Raw genomic sequence first — 20814 nt, 5'->3', positions numbered from 1 at the left:
CATGGGAGTAGGCCCACCCAGGCCTTAGAAGTGGGCTCAGGGCCCCTTGGTAGAGAATTCCACGGTCCTGGGTGCTCAGAACATGGCAGATGGTGTGGCTCCACTGGGTATATCCCTTGAGCAGAGAGATCCCCTGCTCTTGGGCAAGGGTGCAGCCAGATGAAGGAACAGGGGTTTCTAGAATGTGGGCTCAGGTTGCCTGGGTCTAAAGGTGGTACTGATGAGACATAGATCCAAAGTTGTATGAGTTCTGATAACTATAATCTCCTTAAGCTGGCAGAGGAAAAAAAAAAAAAAAAGATGGGGCAGGGTAGGTAGCTTTGCCCTAATCAGTAGACCCTGATCAAATAGTAGTTTTCTGTAATGACATTAAATCACCACTTAGTGCCATATGGTTGACTCTCTCTCATAGACTCTAGACCCTGTTGGTTCAAGCCAGATGGCCACAGCCAGGGAGGCACAAATTCCTCTAGAATGCTTTAACTGCACGGCCACATTCAACTCAAGCACTCCCCTCACTGTTGGTAGATTTGGTAAAGGTCTGAAAGGGTTTTTTAGTCCTTCTCTGTGTTATGTCTTCTCCCTTGTTATTCCCATCATTTAAAGAGACGATATCTCCACATGCATCTCATTAGGTGTTGTTTATCAGTTAGGAACACTTTCTATAAAATCTCCTGTGTGAATAACCACAGCCAAAGATCCTATCTAGGAAACTCTCTAAGCCTTAGGACTTCTGTCTCTTAGCTGCTGGTCTTTATGCTCCCTCCACAGCTGTAGTCCCCACCCCCTATGCCCACCCCAACCAATCCTTTGTATTCTGGCTTGTTCCCTCATGGTTTTAACATGGCTGCCTGAGCACCAGCCATCAAATCTGCATTCAAGGCAGGAAGCAGGGCAGGGGTGGAATATGAGATAACCAGTGACTTTTGGTTTGTTTCTTTTTTTGTGGTACGCAGGTCTCTCACTGTTGTGGCCCCTCCCGTTGTGGAGCACAGGCTCCAGACACGCAAGCTCAGCGGCCATGGCTCACGGGCCCAGCCGCTCCGCGGCACGTGGGATCTTCCCGGATCGGGGCACGAACCCGTGTCCCCTGCATCAGCAGGCAGACTCTCAACCACTGCGCCACCAGGGAAGCCCTTGTTTTGTTTTAATCAGAAAAGCAAATGCTTTCCTAGGAATATACTAGCTGACTTCAGCCAAATGTGTCACTGAGCAACTCTTAGCTGCAAAGGAAAACTGCGCAATGACCTCTAGAATGGAAAAGGGAAGGGCAAAGAGGGTTGGTCGTGGGTTACACGTTGGTCCAAAGTATCTGCCACAAAGTGGAAAAACCCTAAAGGATGTGATGGACTGAGACCCACAGAGCTGAACATCTCACAGTTAGGAGCTTCTCAGAAAAAGACAAGAACCACAAGGGGCACCTGTGGTCCTGTCTTAGGGTCACCAAGACTTTTCAATAGAAAGAGGAAGGTGGGGAGGAAGGGGTTCATTAAGTCTTTGGCCTAAAAAATAGGATAAAGGGGGGGGCAACAGTTTTTACCTCTTTCAGGAATAAAACCAGAAAACACAAGGTTGAACCAATTTCTGATTACCAGCTTCAGAAGGCAGTAGGAAACAAACCTTTATAACTTCCTCACATCTGTGGGGCTCATTGTGTTTCTACAGTTATGGGAGGATCCCGTGCCCTCTGCAGAAGAAGCTGGGACATCCTAGGACCCTCCACACCCAGGCTTTAGGGCTTGAGCTGGTAGTGGCAACTTTCTAGAGGGGCGTGGGGGGGAGAGGAAAGCAGACAGAGGCCCTGAGGGCTGCTGCAAGGAAGAGAAGGGTTCCTGCTGGCTGCGATGGGTGCCAGCCTGGGCCTAAGAAGTAGCTTGAAGGCTTATTTTAAAAGTCGCTCAGTTGTAAGAGATTCTGCAAGAGCCCAGTGACTGGAGACCTGAGGTCCTGAGGTCGCTGTGAAACTGACACCAGGACCGGCTGGTGCAGAATGAGCCTCTACAACAGGATGCGTCCCAGGGCCTGGACAGAGGGGTCAGCTGCAGGACAGGTCAAGTGGCCACAGCAGAGCAGGTTAACATGCCCTAGAGGCAGAGAACCCCTGGCTGTGATCAGGGGATGACCGTTTGGCGCTTGGTATTTTAAAACTAGAAACTCCTGCTCTAAGCTCGTGAAACGCAGGTCACCACCACCCTACCCTTCCCTTCTCTGAGGGGGGCAGGTCAGGAACACCCGCTGCTCATCTGCATCTCTGTATCCAAACAAAAATTCCTCATTCTGGAGTCACTGGACGTGGCCCTTCCCCGATGCAAGGTGTTCCTTTGCTTCAGTGATAATACACACTCACAGCACGCTAGCTTACAGAGCGCTTTCTAAGACAGCCCCTCCCTCTGTGTTTCTCTCTGCAAGTTCTGAGATGGAGCCAGACATTCCACCTAACATCTCTCTGGAATTGTCTTCCTTCTGTGTCCACTATACACCAGCATGCTCTCAAGGTGCTGTTCTGGGTTAATTCCAGGAAGCTGGTGAGTGGTAACAGAGCTCCAAAGGCTGACCTCTAAGGAACACATTCCCTTTGACCTATAGCCCACATGTAATATACAAAGTCAACTATTTCCTCAATATAAGTAAAATAAAATGTTCACATAGAGAATGCTCTACTTTAAGAATACTGCAGTCAGCATTGTGAACGCGTGAAACGCCATTGAATTGTTTAAGACAGTTAAATTTATGTATATGAACGTCACCTCATTAAAAAAAAATACTGTTATTACTACACTTCTTGACTTTATGAACTGCTTTGACCATTTTCTTCTTCAACTCGCTTTCTTTTCACATCCCTGCAGGCCAGAAAATATAGAAACAACTAGTTATTTCTTCTCAGATAAGGAAACTGAGGTCCAGAGAAGGTCTGACCTGCCAAGTAGAGGATAACTGAGCAACAGAGATCTCCAGTGTGTGGACTCCTGGGCCAGTGCTCATTCTACAAAGGTTCCAGGGCAAACAGCCCAAAGGCTCCGCTCCTTCATGACCTCCAAAGTCAGCAAAGGAAGCAAGGCCTCTTCATCTGCAGAAGCTAAGTCATCTCTTACTCTCTGAATTTGAGGGAGGAGTTCATCTCTGACAAGCAATAGGGCAGGAGGGCGGGTGTGGATCAGTTTTGCTAAGCCGTTTTTCACAAGTTCATTTTGAATTTTTTAAGTGTAAGTCCAGTGTTTTATAACATATTCGCAAAGTTGTGCAACCACCACCCCTACCTAATTTCAGAACAGTCATCATCCCCAAAAGAAACACTGCATCGCTCAGCGGTCACTCCCCACTCCTCCCCGCTAGCCCTCAACCACACTCATCTACTGTTAGTCGCTATACTTTTGCCTGTTCTGGACGTTTCAGATACGTGCAGTCATTCAATAGGTGGCCTGCTGTGTCTGGCTTCTTTCATTTAGCGTGTTTTCAGTGTTCATCCATGTTGTCGTGTGCATCAGTACTTTACTCCTATTTCTAAATCCCCAGGGACTCTTCCTGTTGCTTCTTTCCTGCCAGCTGAGGGGATGTGGGGATGGAGGGACCACAGTCAGGGCAACAGAAAAAAGCCCTCATCCTGGTAGAGCCCAGAGAGAAGAAACAGACCCCTCAGCAGCATCACCAACATTCCCCTTCTTCAAGTAAAACATATGACGAGGAACGTCAGATCCACCAGCAAACAGTTAACTACACAGGCCTGCGCAGAGCACATAGCCCCTGAATACACTCCAGCCAAACGTGCCACTTAAACAGAGGCAAGGCCCAGTGTCGTCCAGGAAGAGTGATGCTCTTGACTCCTTCATTCCACAAGCTTTCAGGTCCCTGCTCTTAACTTGTAGACTCATAGCACAACCTCATCTTCTGCTCGGATCAAAGCCTTCTAGCTGCTAAAGCATTTCCTGGGGGAGATCGTCCGTGTTTAATCCAGGACAAATATTACTTGCAAACCCCTGACTTCCACGTGCATCTCTGCATCAAGCTGATGATCTGACTTCCTGGCGGCCTGAGCCAGCAGCTTACTAAAAGTCTCTCCAATGGGGCATAACCTCCATATTCTTACAGCTATTCTTCCCATCTTCCTCTTCTCCTTTCTAGTACAAGGTGGACGAGGAATTATCATTGCCTGCTTGCAGAGGAAGAAATGGAGGCCCAGTAAGGGCAAGAGACCAGTACCCATTAGCAAAAGGTGACAGAACTGAGATAAGGGGTCCTAGCTCCCACCCCATTGCTCTGGATGTACCATGTGGATACACGAGAGGGTCAGTTAACCAAACACTCCTTCCAGGTAGGAAGTGAGAGAAAAGTGAGAGTTAGTTCTCAATTGTCAGATCTGAGACTTCCTGCCACCAGCCCCCCTCTTCTTCTCCTAGAATCAGGTGCACGAACCCAGAACACGACCTCCATTAATAGCAAAACATCGGCGTCCCTCCCCACCCCCAAATTCTCCAGCACGGCCCAAAGTCAACCATAAACAAAAGAAATAGGGCCAGTGGGCGTATCTCCACTTTACTTGTGAGTCCAAAAGGAAAGCAGGCTTTCTGGCAGGTCAGCCCGCCGAGGAGAAGGCTGGAGCAGAAGCAACCACCCTGCCCCACATCCCCTGCAAGCCGCCCGCCCAGCCTCACTCCTTACCCTCCCTTCAAACTTGGCGGTGGCCCCTTCCTTGATGCAGAGGTTCCGAGGGGGCAAAATGAAAGCAGGGGCCTCGGTCAGGGGCATGGAGCCGACTCTCGAGGGATCCACAGTGAGGGAGGTTTTGGAAACGTGTGTCGAGGCAGCCAGCTTCACATCCCCCATGGCCTGCAAACAGGAAGATAGATCAGGTCAGACGAGACAAAGTACAGCCCGTCCTCCCTGCAGGCGGCCGACGTGCCCAGGGGGCTGGTTGGGGCCGCAGCGTCGTGGGCTTTACAGGGAGCTCCACTAGGTCAGGGGCCGCCTGGAGCTCCTCTCTGGGAATGAGAGTCCCTGTGTCCCCTACACGCAAAGCTGCAGGGGTGAAGCCCCGTCTGCCCCAGACGCCAGCTCCCAGAGCCACGTCCTGGTCTCCCCAAAACCCCGTGGAGAACTTCCAGGAAGGGGGCAGCTAGAGCAGGAACAGAGAAATCAGATGTTCCTCGGCGTTTTTACAATGGATATCTGAAGTCATACTTAAGGCACTGAACCTTCAGAATCTGTATCTGCGTTAGGCACTCAAGGTGAAAGTAAAAGCTGCTTTTGCCTGAACTGTGAGGGCTCTTGGGCTAAAGAAAAATGAGATCCACAGTCCAAGAAAGACAAGAGTTTAGGGTTCATACGGCAAGGATCCCGGGGGAGGTGAGGTGAGGTGAGAGTGCGGGGTTGAAAGCAGGGAAGGAAGCAAGGCTAGGGAGGACCCTAGCCACTTCTGGGGACCGGAGTGTGAAAAAGCCTCAAAAGCCATAGAACGTCAGAGAAGGGAGCATTTTAAGGTTATCCAGGCTCACTCCTCCATTTATAACTGAGGCCCAGAGAAGGTAAGTCACTCACTCAGAGAGACAAAGCAAAATGATGGCATCACTGGCAAGTAAACCTCAGGCTCCTGACTCCCGGTCCAGGGCCCCGTTGGGACTAGACAAGATGTCTATGGGGGCTGGCAGGTTGATTGGAACGAAGGGATTTCCTTAGGATTAATTCTAGAAGTGGAATTAGTAACAGGTATGAATCAGTTCCTGGTTGCAAATTACAGAAATGGACTCTGGCTCTCATAAATGGAGAAGGGATTTGTTGGAAAGACAGGGAGTAGGGAAGCTATCAAAGTCCACAGGAAAGGCTGGAGAACCAGGCTGGGAAAACAGGCAGCAGTCGAGAGAAGCCAGGTTGTCAGAGCCTCTAGCCAAGGTCACTGGACACCCGTTGCCACCCCCTGGAATATGTCCCAAGTATCCCTGCTCCAGATTTCAAGTCCAGGTAGGAGCCTCACCAGGCTGGGATGGTTCCAGGTTGGGGACCACATCTTACTCAGCATGGAATCCACGGTACCTGGCCTATCACAGCCCTGCAACAAACATCTGCTAAACTGAAGAGGAAGAGTATTTCCAGTTTTTATTTTTCTGTTCATTTTCTTGGGATCGTCAGTCACAAGCCTATGTCCCATGCCAAGTGGGGTGAGCTGACAGAAATGAACAGTGATAATCTGGGCATGTAATTAGTTTGTTTAAATTTAATAACATCTAACAAAACTAAAATGGAGTTACAAGTTAAAGTAACAAAGACTTAGGTTTGTTTGAAACAGGGCACATCCCCTGCTTGACAAAGCCAGCTTTCTCTTTCACTGATGAGGTATTAGCTTTGCAAACAAAATCCTTTCCAAATGATAAGACTCACAGGTTCACTGTAGTAAGTAACAATAAAAACCAAATTTATGCAGCACTTACTATATACCAGGAACTATTCTAAACACTTTACAAATAATAGCTCAATTGCTCCTTACATCAACACTGTGAGACAGATGATCTCATCATCCCCATTTTATGGATTAGAAACCGAGGCTCACTGAGATTAAGTCATTTGCCCAGGGTCAGAGTATTTAGTAGGGGGCAGAACTGGCATTTGATCCCAGGTGTCTGGCACCAAAGCTCCTATTCTTAACCACTGGACCCTCTTTTTTTTTTTTTAATTAATTATTTATTTTTGACTGCGCTGGGTCTTTGTTGCTGCATGCGGGCTTTCTCTAGTTGCAGCGAGCAGGGGCTACTCTTTGTTGCAGTGTGCGGGCTTCTCACTGCAGCTCTTGTTGCAGAGCACAGGCTCTAGGTACATGGGCTTCAGTAGTTGTGGCACGTGGGCTCAGTACTTGTGGTGCACGGGCTTAGGTGCTCCTCGGCATGTGGGATCTTCCCGGACCAGGGCTCGAACCCGTGTCCCCTGCATTGGCAGGCGGATTCTTAATCACTACACCACCAGGGAAGTCCCCCACTGGACCCTCTTGCTTCCTATTAGCAGTCAGAGTTGGCTGGTGGGAAGTGGGTCTGAGGTTGGGGTCATAAGCAAGAAAGCTGACAGCTGCTACCACACACACATAACACTGAGATCTTCCGTATGACACAGCATACCAATGACAACATTAAAAGGCATTTGATGATCTGGGATAAAATGTTTGCAACAAGAATGAAGGACTAGGATATTTTATATATAAGAAAACAGCCTGACAGATAATGGGTAGAGTTATCACTTGGATGGTTCACAGAAGATAGACAAATGACCACAACACAAATGGAAGGTGCCTAGCCTCAGTCAGAATCCAAGAGTGCAAGTCAAGGACAAGTTATTATTTAAAAAAACTAACCAAATGACATTTAAAAAGAAAGATAACATACAATACCGGTGAGACTCTGGGTACTCATATCCTTCTGAGGAGTATAAACTAAAGCAATATTTCTAGAAAGCAATTTGTCAAAAGGATTCTGAAAAAAATGTCCATCTCTTTCCCCAGTAATCCTACATTTAGAAATGTATTATTGGGAAAGAATCAGAGATACAGCCCCAAATTTATATATGAGAATGCTAATCACATTACTTATAGGAAAATAAACAGAAAAATAATCCAGTTAAATAGAAATAGAAAAAAAGAAACCAGTTAAATATCCAACAGTGAGAATTGGTTAAATACAGTAGAATATCAGGCAGTTATATGAGTGTATATTTACAAGGAAAATAATAATAGGAATTTAATGATATAGAAATTTTAAACTAAAAATAAGTTTCATTATGGAAAATTTCAAACAGAAAAGTAGAAAGAATGATAAAATGAGCACCTCAAATACCTATCACCTAGATTCAACAGTTAACATTTTGCCATATTTATATCATTGTGTTTGTGTATGTGTTTGCAGAACCATTTCAAGGTAATCAGGATATAATTTTAATGGCAAGAATCAGGATATAGTCATTCACTCAATTAAAATATATTTATTGGGGCTTCCCTGGTGGCGCAGTGGTTGAGAGTCCGCCTGCCGATGCAGGGGACACGGGTTCGTGCCCCGGTCCGGGAAGATCCCACATGCCGTGGAGCGGCTGTGCCCGTGAGCCATGGCCACTGAGCCTGCATGTCCGGAGCCTGTGCTCCGCAACGGGAGAGGCCACAACAGTGAGAGGCCCACATACCACAAAAAAAATAATAATAAAATAAATAAATTTATTGAACATCCACCATGTTGCAAGCTAGGGGCTAGGGATACAGCAGTGAACAATTACATGTGTGTGTGTGGTGAGTGTGATAACATGGGGTTCTTATATCCTGCAGAGCCTCCCAGGACCATACCCCAGAGGGGACACTGTTCCCTCTGCCCTCCTCCACTGCCACTGAAGTGAGGTGACAAATACACTCTGTGCTGCCAGCGCCAGGGGTGGGGTGGAGTGAGGGCAGGTATCACAAGGGTCGTCGCCAGCCGCAAGTCCAGGGCACTGCTACTTTCCAGCTATTAGCTGGGCAAGATACTTCAACTCTCCTGGCCTCAGTTTCCTTTTCTATAAAATGAGAATGATAATATCAATCTCACAAAGTTGAGGGGAGGATTTGAATGACAGTATATACAAAACACTTAGTACAGCATAAAAGGCACTCAATAATTGGTAGCTGTCAACATGGTCATCATCCAGCTCCCAAAGGGAAAGCAAGTTCCCCAACCCTGCAGGACAGACCCTTTTCACCAAGGATGGCAAGCCCAGGCAAGCCCAGGCCAGCCTGATTATCCTCAGGGCAAGGGTATCTGAGTGGAATTATTGTATAACAGCAGTGGGAAGCATATGGCAGACCATGAGAAGGTGGGTAGGAGGGCCTGGGGCCCCTTGACAGCCTCCGCAGCACTGTCCTGTGTGTCCTAGCATGGAACGGGCAGGGTGCATGCACCCGACATCATGCTCAGCCCTAATCTCACTCAATCTCCTGGTCCTGCAAGGCAGTTCTGATTATGTTCCTTTCACAAACGAGGACACCAGGGCTCAGAAAATCAATTACATTTGTCCAAGGTCACATAGCTAAGAAGTGGAAACCAAACTGAATTCTGATCGTAGCCATATCCTGTGGGCTTCCTGGAGGGCTCCCGGACCCAGACTAGGCATTTCCTGCCTTCCTCAGTAATGGGAGATGCGATAGGCAGAGGCTTGGGAGTTGCATAAAGGAAGGGGGGCAGGGGAATGTAACACCCCCTTCTGCTCTCACTTCTGGCTTTCAAAGACACAAGACGCTTCCACTCTGCTTTCGGGGGAGCTGGAAACTAAGAGTGGTGACATCGGGCTCAGAATCCTCTCTATAAATCCTCTTGATCTTGACCTTCTGAGGTCTCCCGAAGGCCCTGGATGCTATCATCAAAAGGAACATGCTCGGCCCCATACACACAGAAGACAGAAGTCTTCCACCCCTGGGCAGGAGGGAAGGTCTGGCTTCAGGTCAGAAACAGAACAGGCAAGTCAATACAGCAAGTGCCCTGTGAGGGGTGGGGGAGGGTGGGTAGGGCAGTTATTAACCACCACACAGGCAGAACCAGAGCCCAATCCCAGGCTGGCCAGGCACACCAAACAGCTCTGCTCGGCCCATCACCCGGCCCACTGCCATCAGCCGCATAAACATATTCCGTCCACACTGCCAATTAATGGTTACTGGCATATCTGGAATGCTCTACCAATAATAATTATTATAAAAATTATAAATCAAACCAAACCATCCTTGTTCCCTTCTAACCCCTCATCCAGCCTGTTGACCACATTCCAGTCGAGAGCACCAGAGGGCCTGGGTGGCTTCTGCAATAATTTCTCTATCAGCAGAGCAGTACTCAGTGGCTGGAGTCAAATACACCTACCCAGGGGGTTTTGTTCAGCACCAGTTAAATGCAGATCGATAAGAGACAGAAGGTAAATGGGAGTGTTTTCTTAATTTCACCTTCAGATTTTTCATCATTAGTGTATAGGAATGCCAGAGATTTCTGTGCATTAATTTTGTATCCTGCTTTACCACTGCAACAAAAAGAATGAAATATCTAGGAATAAACCTACCTAAGGAGACAAAAGACCTGTATGCAGAAAATTATAAGACACTGATGAAAGAAATTAAAGATGATACAAACAGATGGAGAGATATACCATGTTCTTGGATTGGAAGAATCAACATTGTGAAAATGACTATACTACCCAAAGCAATCTACAGATTCAATGCAATCCCTATCAAGCTACCACTGGCATTTTTCACAGAACTAGAACAAAAAATTTCACAATTTGTATGGAAACACAAAAGACCCCGAATAGCCAAAGCAATCTTGAGAACGAAAAACAGAGCTGGAGAAATCGGGCTCCCTGACTTCAGACTATACTACAAAGCTACAGTAATCAAGACAGTATGGTACTGGCACTAAAACAGAAATATAGCTCAATGGAACAGGATAGAAAGCCCAGAGATAAACCCACACACATATGGTCACGTTATCTTTGATAAAGGAGGCAAGAATGTACAGTGGAGAAAGGACAGTCTCTTCAATAAGTGGTGCTGGGAAAACTGGACTGGTACATGTAAAAGTATGAGATTAGAACACTCCCTAACACCATACACAAAAATAAGCTCAAAATGGATTAAAGACCTAAATATAAGGCCAGAAACTATCAAACTCTTAGAGGAAAACATAGGCAGAACACTCTATGACATAAATCACAGCAAGATCCTTTTTGACCCACCTCCTATAGAAATGGAAATAAAAGCAAAAATAAATAAATGGAACCTAATAAAACTTCAAAGCTTTTGCACAGCAAAGGAAATCATAAACAAGACCAAAAGACAACCCTCAGAATGGGAGAAAATATCTGCAAATGAAGCAACTGACAAAGGATTAATCTCCAAAATTTACAAGCAGCTCATGCAGCTCAATAACAATAAAACAAACAACCCAATCCAAAAATGGGCAGAAGACCTAAATTGACATTTCTCCAAAGAAGATATACAGACTGCCAACAAACACATGAAAGAATGCTCAACATCATTAATCATTAGAGAAATGCACATCAAAACTACAATGAGATATCATCTCACACCGGTCAGAATGGTCATCATCAAAAAATCTAGAAACAATAAATGCTGGATAGGGTGTGGAGAAAAGGAACACTCTTGCACTGCTGGTGGGAATGTGAATTGGTACAGCCGCTATGGAGAACAGTATGGAGGTTCCTTAAAAAACTACAAATAGAACTTCCATATGACTCAGCAATTCCACTACTGGGCACATACCCTGAGAAAACCATAATTCAAAAAGAGTCATGTACCAAAATGTTCACTGCAGCTCTATTTACAATAGCCAGGAGATGGAAGCAACCTAAATGTCCATCATCGGATGAATGGATAAAGAAGATGTGGCACATATATACAATGGAATATTACTCAGCCATAAAAAGAAATGAAATTGAGTTATTTGTAGTGAGGTGGATGGACCTAGAGTCTGTCATACAGAGTGAAGTAAGTCAGAAAGAGAAAGACAAATACCGTATGCTAACACATATATATGGAATCTAAGAAAAAAAAATGTCATGAAGAACCTAGGGGTAAGACGGGAATAAAGACACAGACCTACTAGAGAATGGACTTGAGGATATGGGGAGGGGGAAGGGTGAGCTGTGACAAAGCGAGAGAGAGGCATGGACATATATACACTACCAAACGTAAGGTAGATAGCTAGTGGGAAGCAGCCACATAGCACAGGGAGATCAGCTTGGTGCTTTGTGACCACCTAGAGGGGTGGGATAGGGAGGGTGGGAGGGAGGGAGATGCAAGAGGGAAGAGATATGGGGACATATGTATATGTATAACTGATTCACTTTGTTATAAAGCAGAAACTAACACACCACTGTAAAGCAGTTATACTCCAATAAAGATGTAAAAAGACAAAAAGAAGAAGAGACAGAAGTAAGAAGAGAAAAAAAGACGGAGGAGGGGATCAGAAGAGCAGTGGTCTGAGGGCTGGAAGCCACACGCCGCCATATACACACAATGCTTGGGCCAAAGCTCACCTCCAAATAAGGTTTTCACAAGTAGCAGAATTTATTAATCCTTCAAAGCAGCACTAAATTAATTTGACTTTAATTCGATCAAAAGCACTTTCAATTGTCTCCTGAACCCAGAAAGGAACACTTTCAACTATGGCCAAGAGAGAGGGCAAAAAGACTGAGGCAAAAAGACTCAGAGAAAAGTTTAAAATCAAGAATCAAGTTACACAGCAGAACAAGTTTAGAGCAACCAGCTGCCCCCTTCCCTACCCAAAGTGCATACATTTTAAATGATCGTAGTCCTTAAGCACCTGATCCGGCAGCAAGGCATCCTGGAGATACCATACCTTCCCTACAGGGAAGGGCTCCCAGTGGGCTCTGCACTGGAAGCCTGGCCGACAGCCATGAACCCCCGGAGCCACAGGCACACAGCAAACACAGCAAACCACCGAGGTGCAAATGCCCCAGGCAATGACAGCTTCCTCTCCCCACCTTAATCCTCTCTCTTCAGAGCATTCAAATCCTGACAAATTCCCTAATCTCTCCTAATCCTGGAACGAGCTGCTCCTTGGCTGTGGGCTGTGCCTGCTGACTTGCTGTGACCCACCGGAGCAGGCAGTGCGGCAGGGTCACACACCAGAGAACGGACACGCCTTACCGTGACCTCTTCCCCGGGCAGCTCTCCCATGAGTTGGGATGCGTGGACGGCCACCTTTACCACTGTACTGCAGAGATGCCTGTCCAAGGTCTGTCCGAGAAGGAAGACAGTGAAGGAGAGCCAGAGATGTAGCAGAGCCCAGTGCCAGACTGAAAAGTTAAGGGGCGTTCGTCTGACTGCTCAGATGTTGCAACTTGCCTTGCACGGAGCAGCCAACTTCACCCGGTCAGAGGGATGTGTGGTTCCAATCCTCCCGGCTGGAGTGACTTTTGAAACCCCTGGCTGCCAGCTGCAGAGGCTCTGAGTGGAGTCCCGGGGAAACCCGGGATGGAAGCTCACAGGTTTTTACTTGTTCAGAGCTGCAGGTTCCAATCTGAGTGTGGAGCAAAGGGAAGACACTGTCAAGCTGAGAGCTGAGTCCGTGGAGGGGCTGGGCACACCCCCAACTCCACATCTGGCCTGGAACACTACCCATCCCTAGGCACATGTGGCCTGGGATTACCACCCAGGGCTCGTGGGACCCTTGCCTCCTGAGACTCAGCTCCCTCCTCCTTGAGCTGAAGAAGCCCTGTTTATGATCCCTGGAGTGGGAGCAAGCTCAGAGAGCAGATGGATGGGGGATTCCTGTGCTCCTGTCTTAAGGAATCTGGGCTGAGATTTGAACCATGCTCCACAGACTGTGTTCACGGTGCTGAGAACAGGACCTAGCAGCGTGGGTCCTGACCCCTGGAGAGCTTCAGGAGTGGTCCCTGGTGCATACTTCTAAAACATGGTAGCAAGGTGATGCCCAGTCCAGTCCTTCTCCTCCAGGGGACAGAAGGTATTTCCATAGTTCCAAAGGAATCTCTCATCCTATGCAACTCACACCTTGGGACAGACTGCAGATGTCCAAATCAGAAATGATGTGGATTTAAGCTTTTCTACTGGCTCATGTCTGATTCTTGAGTAACTGGCCTTCTCCTAACACCTAGCTGACCCCTTAGCCACTAGCTCAGCAGTTCTCAAACATTTTGGTCTCAGGGTCCCTTCATACTCCTAAAATTATTGAAGATCCCAAAGAGCTTTTGTGTGTGAATTGCTGCTATCAATATTTTACTGTATTAAATTAAATTTTTACTGTATTAAAACTAAGAAATAGTAGTTCATTTAAAACATCAATAATAAGCCCATGAGGTTAACATAAGTAACACTTTTAAAAGAAAAATACATTTTCTGAAACAAAAACAAAGTTTAGTAAGAAGAGTTGTTTGTTTTTGCAAATTTATTTAATGTCTGGCTTAACAGAAGACAGCTAGATTTTCATATGTGCTTCTGCATCCAGTTGGTTGTGGCATCACGGTGTTCGTACCTGCTGGAAAACTCCGTCTGAGAGAAAAGGAGAGTGAAAAAAGCAATGACATCTTATTATAAAAAGCAAATGACATCTTATTACAAAAATTATTTAGACCTCCTGGGCCCATGAAAGAGTCCCAGGGTCCCCAGGGCCCACTTTGAGAACCATTGCTCTACCCTATCTCCTGCTCTCCCCATCACCATCTGTTCTTCTGTCCTCAGCAAAGCACACAAGTGGAAGGGGAATAGTGGTTTTATAGGAGTAGTGGTGTGAGGCTTTGAGGGGCAGGTGGGAGAGAGGGTGAATCAATACCTAATTTGATTCCATCTGTTTTTCCAAGGGGAATGGTTGAACATATGTGGACCGGAGAGATGTGAAGATACTGATGAAGAGTACACCTTTAAGGCAACTGAGTTCTTGGTCAAGACTGGATATGCACCACAGACTCTGGAAGACCTTGCACATGGTAGATATTTGAATATTTTATGGATAATAAAGGAAGAAATGAATCCAAAAAAACAATGCTACTCACCCTGAGTAACAGAGGTGACTCCAGATCTAGGTCTCCTAGACAGAGGTCTCTGGGGAGCCACCAGAGACTGGAAAGTCATTTTGAATTGGACAGAACTAAGGACAGTAATTTGGACAAAATCATGGAAGGTGTGTCTATCACATACATCATAGTTGGCCGCCATGCAGTCATGTGGTTATTTGATTAACATCTGTCTCCCCCACTGGAACATAAGCCACTCCACTAGGTCACAGGTCCTGGGTGGTTCGCTCACTACTGTATCCCTAATGCCTAGAATACGGATGAGCACACAGTAAGTTCTCGACAAATACTTGTGGAATATATGAATAAATTGAAAGTTGGGCTAAAAAAGCATAAAAAATCACTTCCAAACTATGGTATCACTTAATTTTGTTGTGGAGCAAACATGTGAACATTAGAGAGAGGATGTAGGGAAAGGAGTGGACGAACAGGTCACAACAACAAACAGTCTACCTCTCTGGGGCCTGTAGGCATTTGGTTCCAGACACATGGGTACCAGTTCTGGCTCTAAAGCTGGCACGTAACTTGTGAATCCTTTCCCCTCTTTGCTTCTCAGGCTGCCTGGGTGTGAAGTGAGCGCAATCATACCCGGCCCTGGGTACACTCTCTGGGTTTCCTGCTGGCATCCTTGAGAGACTTGGGCCCAGGTTTCCGGGTTCCTAAGGGATATCAGGTAAAGCCAGCCCACTCCTTCCTACTCCCCCCACCAGCTGAGTTCTTCCCTGAGCCCACAGGGCAGCCCTTCATTCCCCATGGCGTCCTGGGCCTTTCCTCTTGAAAGACACATTAAAGGAAGGTTGGGAGGACTTCCCTGGTGGTGCAGTGGTTACGAATTTGCCTGCCATTGCAGGGGACATGGGGTCGAGCAGCCTGCGTGTCACAGCTACTGAACCCCGTGCGCCTAGAGCCCGTGCTCTGCAACAAGAGAAGCCACTGCCATGAGAAGCCCGTGCGCCGCAACGAAGAGTAGCCCCTGCTCACCGCAACTAGAGAAAGCCCGTGCGCAGCAACAAAGACCCAACGCAGCCATAAATAAATAAATAAATACATACATACATACATACATACATACATACATTTTCTAAAGAAAGGAAGGCTGGGCTTCTACAGGCAGGTGACCTACCCGCTTCAGCCCGGCCACGTCATCAGAGGAGCAGACCACGGGCAGGAGGAGGGTGTCCACTCAGCAGCTCTACCCTGAGTGCCCACATCTTTGGCAGAAAGTTATTTTTAAATTTTCTTAAAAGGGGATCAAACCCAAAAAAACACAGCCAAATGAACACACAGTGTGAACGAGTGAGGCGTGCTCTCCTGGAGCTGCTCTCTTACTGTAGGGATTCTTGCTTAATTTGAGATTTAATGAGACCAGATGAGAGAAGCTTTCTGCAGTAAAAGTCACATGCAAAAAGAAATCAGAGCCAGAAACCCTGATTATAATTAAATTAGCAGCATGCACATTCCTATCACAGTCTTAGCCACATCCTAAAATTCACTCAGCTCATTAGCAGTATCATCCCTGCAGAAGTAAGTCTGGGGTCACAGGCGTGTTTATTCAACCATCCCCTTCTCAAATACCCTGCCTCCCCCTCCATCCTGCTAAGCCACGCCGATGTGCCCGTGAGATGAGCACAGTGAGGACTCAGGCAGGAGCAGCCCCACCTCGGTCCGTGGGAGCCCAGGAAATCCACTGGGGGAGCAGGAACGGTGCTTGTGGCTTCCATCGACAGGAGGCCCCTCAGCAGGGAACAGACTGCTGTGCAGTCAGATGTGCATCCTCCACTGTGAAACTGTGGCCTGAAAAAGTGACCACCTCTGAAAGTCTTAGTTTACTCATCTGTAAAATGGAGCTGCTATTAATACTCTCCTACCTGCAGGGTTGCTATGAGGGTCAGCAATGTGTATAAAAAACAGCCTGGCCCAGTCTCTGCCAACGCAGGGGACATGGGGTCAAGCGGCCTGCGTGTCTGGCACAGAATAAGAGCTCAATCCATGGTGGCTGCTATGGTTAATGTTGTTGCTGTCACTGCTGTTGTAAGATTTCTGTCAGAAGCTCAGAGCACAGAAGCAGCCTTGGCCAACAAGGGGGCCAGCTCAGGGAAATGGGCAGGCAGCACCTGACGGTTAAGTAGCTCAGGAGAGACGGAGGCTCCAGTGCCCACTGTGACTGCACCCTAGCCACTGTGTGACCTTGAGAAAGCCACTTCCCATCTCCGGTTCTCTCTCTGACCTGAAGGGCCTCTCTGGACCTTCCTGCCCTAGTTCACCTGTGTCTCTAGGACTGTTGCCAGCTCTCCATAGGATACCTGGGCAGGTAGGAAAGGTTCCAGCAGGGGGAGCCAAGCCCACAGCAGAGACAAGATGCTTTGGGACACCAGGAGAGGAGAAAGAAGAGACTTCTGTTCCAGGCCCTCCACGGAGGGCTTCACAGGCTGACAGGCGCATCTGGTCCTCGGCGCACACTTGTGAGACACAGGCACAAGCCATGAAGACTGAAGCCTGGGCCAGCGCTCGGAATGGGCATGAATGCAGTCATTCCGGCTTCGCAGCCTCTGGCCTCTCCCAGGTTGAGCTGCTGATTCTGTGAGGTCTGTCCAGAGAGGGGCTGGGGCTGAAAGAGCTGAGGGGAAACCCCAGGAAAAAGAGGAGAAAAAGGAACCAATAACAGTTCCTGTTTAGTGAGCACTTATTAAGTGTCAGGAGTGGACTAAGTACTTAAGGCGATTCCCTTAGCAGAGCGGCAAATATTAACAGCAAAATTAATAGGGCAGGGTGCTGGGGAGAGCCATTTGCTCATAAAGTAAGTGGAATATATTCCTTTTCTTTCTACCACTTCATTCTTCCTCTCCTCCCTCCCATTTAGCCAACATTTAGTCATTTATTTTGAAACTGGAGTCTTGGGCAGGGGGAGCACATGGAAGGGGTGGCAGGTGGGCAGGGGTGGTGGGTGCGCTATTAGGGATGTAGTGTCTGAGGGGTGAGAGTGGAGGAGAGGGAGAAAAGGGAAGGGTCCCCACTCTGTGCCCTGAGTCTGCCCGGCCATTCCTCTCCTGGTCTTTAGTGAAGCCTAGGAAAGCTCTGGAAAAGAAGGCCCAGGAAGGGAGTCCATGATTCTGCTCATCACACCCTCCCTGGAGGGACCCTGAGCAGCTTCTCCAGCTCCAGACAGGCATGTCCCATCTCCTCTTTCTGAGCCACTGGAAGCACATGCTGCCCCTCAGCTTTCTGCCGGGAGCTGGCCCTGTGGTGATGATCTGAGGGGACCGGCCCAGAGGATCCTGTGCTGGGAGGGCCCTTGGATTCTAAGGACACGGCTGCAAGTGAACTGTGAGTGGAGCTCGCCCAGGCCCGGCTACTGAACATGGACCCAGCTTCTCTCCCCACAGTTTAGGGGAGTTGCCAGCACCCCATGGCCTGTGTCTCCTGGGAAAACACTAGCCCTGTGGCTGGACCAATGCCTGGCTGATGCGAGGAGAGAGAATGAGAAAGACCCTTCTGTGGGAGGCCTGCCTTTCCCCGTGACAGGCTCAGGCACTGGCTGAGTCGACAGGAGGGTCTGCAGAGATGTGGATGCTGGTAAGTCCTAGGGCTGAGTTTGAAGACTCTCTCCAGCCACAGGCGTCCACAGCTCCTGCTGGACCTCCTGGGGTCCAAGCTGCCTCCAGCACATCCCTGCTTCCCCGAGCTTCCCTTACTGAGAGGTGTGGGGATCCTTCTTTGGCAAACCCTGACACAGCATGAGAATATGAGGAAAGCCAGCCTGCTTCACCAACTCCCACAGGCTCCGGGATTTGAAATGCGAATTTGTAATTGTTTTCTACTTACTCCCACAGACGAAACCTGCCTCTTCCAGCTGAAGCCAAAGGCCTGGCCAACAATGTTTCTAGTTTCTCTCCCACTCTTGATTAGCACTGAGACAAGGGGGCAGGTGCACGGAGAAGAGGAATGAGGAGGGAGCCAAGACCGGGTGTCGCCAACGTGCCAGAGGAGGGAGGGTGCTAAATCCTGGTGAGTTTTTCCCCTGGAATGTTTAGGTTGGCTGCCCCAACCAGAGAGAAATGATCAATTCCTACTCTAGGGTCAAGCCCAGAACTGAATCGAGAACACTGCTGGGGTAACCGCCACTCCTGGGACACTAGGAACAAGAAATTGACAGTCTACGAGTAAGCTTGGTGGTGATGCCAGCCAGTGGACTTGGGCAAGCCATCCCATCACAGGCTGTGGAGTCAGACATGCTGCACTTGAACCTGCTTCTGCCACTTAGTAGCCAGATGACCATGGGTGATTTACTTAATCTCGCTAAACCTCAATTTTCCCATCCGTAAATCTGTTCTGTAGGGCTCTGTGGAGATTAGAGGGAAGGTCAAGTATCTAACACAAAGTAGATACTCAGAATACCCAACACACTGGAACTGCAATGCAATTTCTAGCCATGCCTGGCACATAGCAAGCACTTAGCAAATGATGACTCTCTGGTAACAGTCAACTAGGAGGACCAATCAGAGATATCACATTTCACTTATATGCTCTCGTTCATTGAAATATTGCCTCAGGGACTTCCCTGGTGGTCCAGTGGTAAAGAATCTGCCTTCTAATGCAGGGGACATGGGTTCAGTCCCTGGTCAGGGAACTAAGATCCCACATGCCGCAGGACAACTAAGCCCGAACGCCACAACTACTGAGCTCACGTGCCTCAATGAGAGAGCCCATGTGTCACAAACTATAGAGCCCACGTGCTCTGGAGCCCTCGCGCCACAACTAGAGAGAGAAAATCTGCACACCACAACTAGAGAGAAGCCCATGCCTCAATGAAAGATCCTGCACGCCTCAGTGAAGACCCCGCGTACAACTAAGACCCGATGCAGACAAAAAAAAAACAAAGAAATTTAAAAAAAAAAGAAATACTGCCTCAAACATAGCCTCATCTATCACAGAGAGTAGATTACTAATTCACACTCTTACAGTGACTTCTTTTACTCAGTTACTTGTCATTGGCTAGACAATATGCATTGCTCTCATCCCAAATTCTAGCTTCCTGGTTAGAACAGTGGAATACGGCTGGATCGCAGAATGTGAGGGTTGGTAGGGGACCTAAATCATCTAGCCCAACCCCCTCACTTTACAGATGAGGAAGTGGGCCCAGAGTGGACTTATGTATCCTCAAAGACCAGAGGAGGGCAGGGATCTCTGAAGTTTCCAAGGCACGAGAATTCCTGAGAATGAATCATGATCATCTAAGCAAGTGAGCCCTGGAGTAGAAAGCTGAGCTGGGCAGGGGAAGATGGTGGTACATGTCTCAGTGCAAGGAAACTCACCTGGGAAAGGGATGGGTCAAGGGAGGTTTTGAGAGATATAGTCATTAAATTGATTGAAACTAGGTTGCAGAGGGCCTAGAGGGTAGCATGTTCTTAGATAATGCTACCAAAAGCTTTTGCTTTATAATAAACTTCGAGCTACTGACAATTTATGCAATGCTTTCCCAATCAAGATCTCATTTCAACTTGACAACATACTGAGATACGTTACAACCCCATTTTATTGATAGGAAATCTGAGGCTCAAAGACCAAGTGACTTGCCTAAAGTCAATGGCTAATAAAGCAGAACTAGAATCCAGTCCTTCTTACTCCAAATCCTGGCTCAATTCGGTAACATGCTTGGGAAGGATTCAGCAAGATATGTTGAATCTTATCATAATAAACACCATGCCCAAAAGGAAATTTCCAGTATAACAACTGTGTTGATATTCCCTCAGATTTTATTGGAATGATATTTGATGGGTACAGATTTGACTAATGTAGTCAATCCCTTGCCCAGAGAAAGCCCCTTTTATTTGTCCCAAAGAAATGGGTGACTTCATTTCAATCCCTCATGCCTGAGGGAGAGACCATGCTTACTGGCTAATCTCTGGCAAGTCTATGTAGGACTCACGCCACCATCAGTAGATATGCCTCACCCCACGCACAGAGATGCTCTCTCTTCCCGTTCACAGGCCAGACATCTCTCTGTTCTCCCCCAAAGTGTGCTGCTCTTCTCCAGACTCCCCTCGGTTCTCCTCCCTCTGGCTGGGCACAACCCCAGACCCTGGCCTTGGGTGCTGCATTAGAATGGCCAGGAGGATGCTCTGGCAGTGTGACAAGCCCTGTGTTTCCACAGGCAGTTCACCCCTTGCCCTTACCTGCCCTCCCATGACATGAGGACCTGTCCCCAGTACAGCCTCCAGCTCTGGATGAGAAACAATGGCTTAGTGTTTCCTGGAATTTACCTGG

General features: G+C 47.7%; 1 protein-coding gene across 8 annotated transcripts in view; it reads right to left on the bottom strand.

Moving 5' to 3' along the window:
• MYLK (myosin light chain kinase) overlaps positions 1 to 20814 on the bottom strand; it is a gene marked incomplete at its 5' end in the record, with an annotated part of 266723 nt that overhangs the window by 170826 nt on the left and 75083 nt on the right. For 5 of the 8 annotated variants that reach the window (XM_082655463.1, XM_082655464.1, XM_082655465.1 and 2 more), the window contains one exon: positions 4657 to 4821. In XM_082655463.1, coding sequence (XP_082511589.1) covers positions 4657 to 4821 — 165 coding nt within the window. Of the gene's footprint in view, positions 1 to 4656; positions 4825 to 20814 lie in introns of those variants that run through there. The other 3 variants (XM_082655466.1, XM_082655462.1, XM_082655468.1) reach the window with 1 other exon arrangement.

The sequence above is a fragment of the Grampus griseus genome (genome assembly GCF_964374135.1).
Source record: "Grampus griseus genome assembly, chromosome: 5".
Classification (NCBI taxonomy): domain Eukaryota; kingdom Metazoa; phylum Chordata; class Mammalia; order Artiodactyla; family Delphinidae; genus Grampus; species Grampus griseus.
Note: the sequence above shows the minus strand (reverse complement) of the source record. Positions and strands in the feature narration are given on the sequence as shown.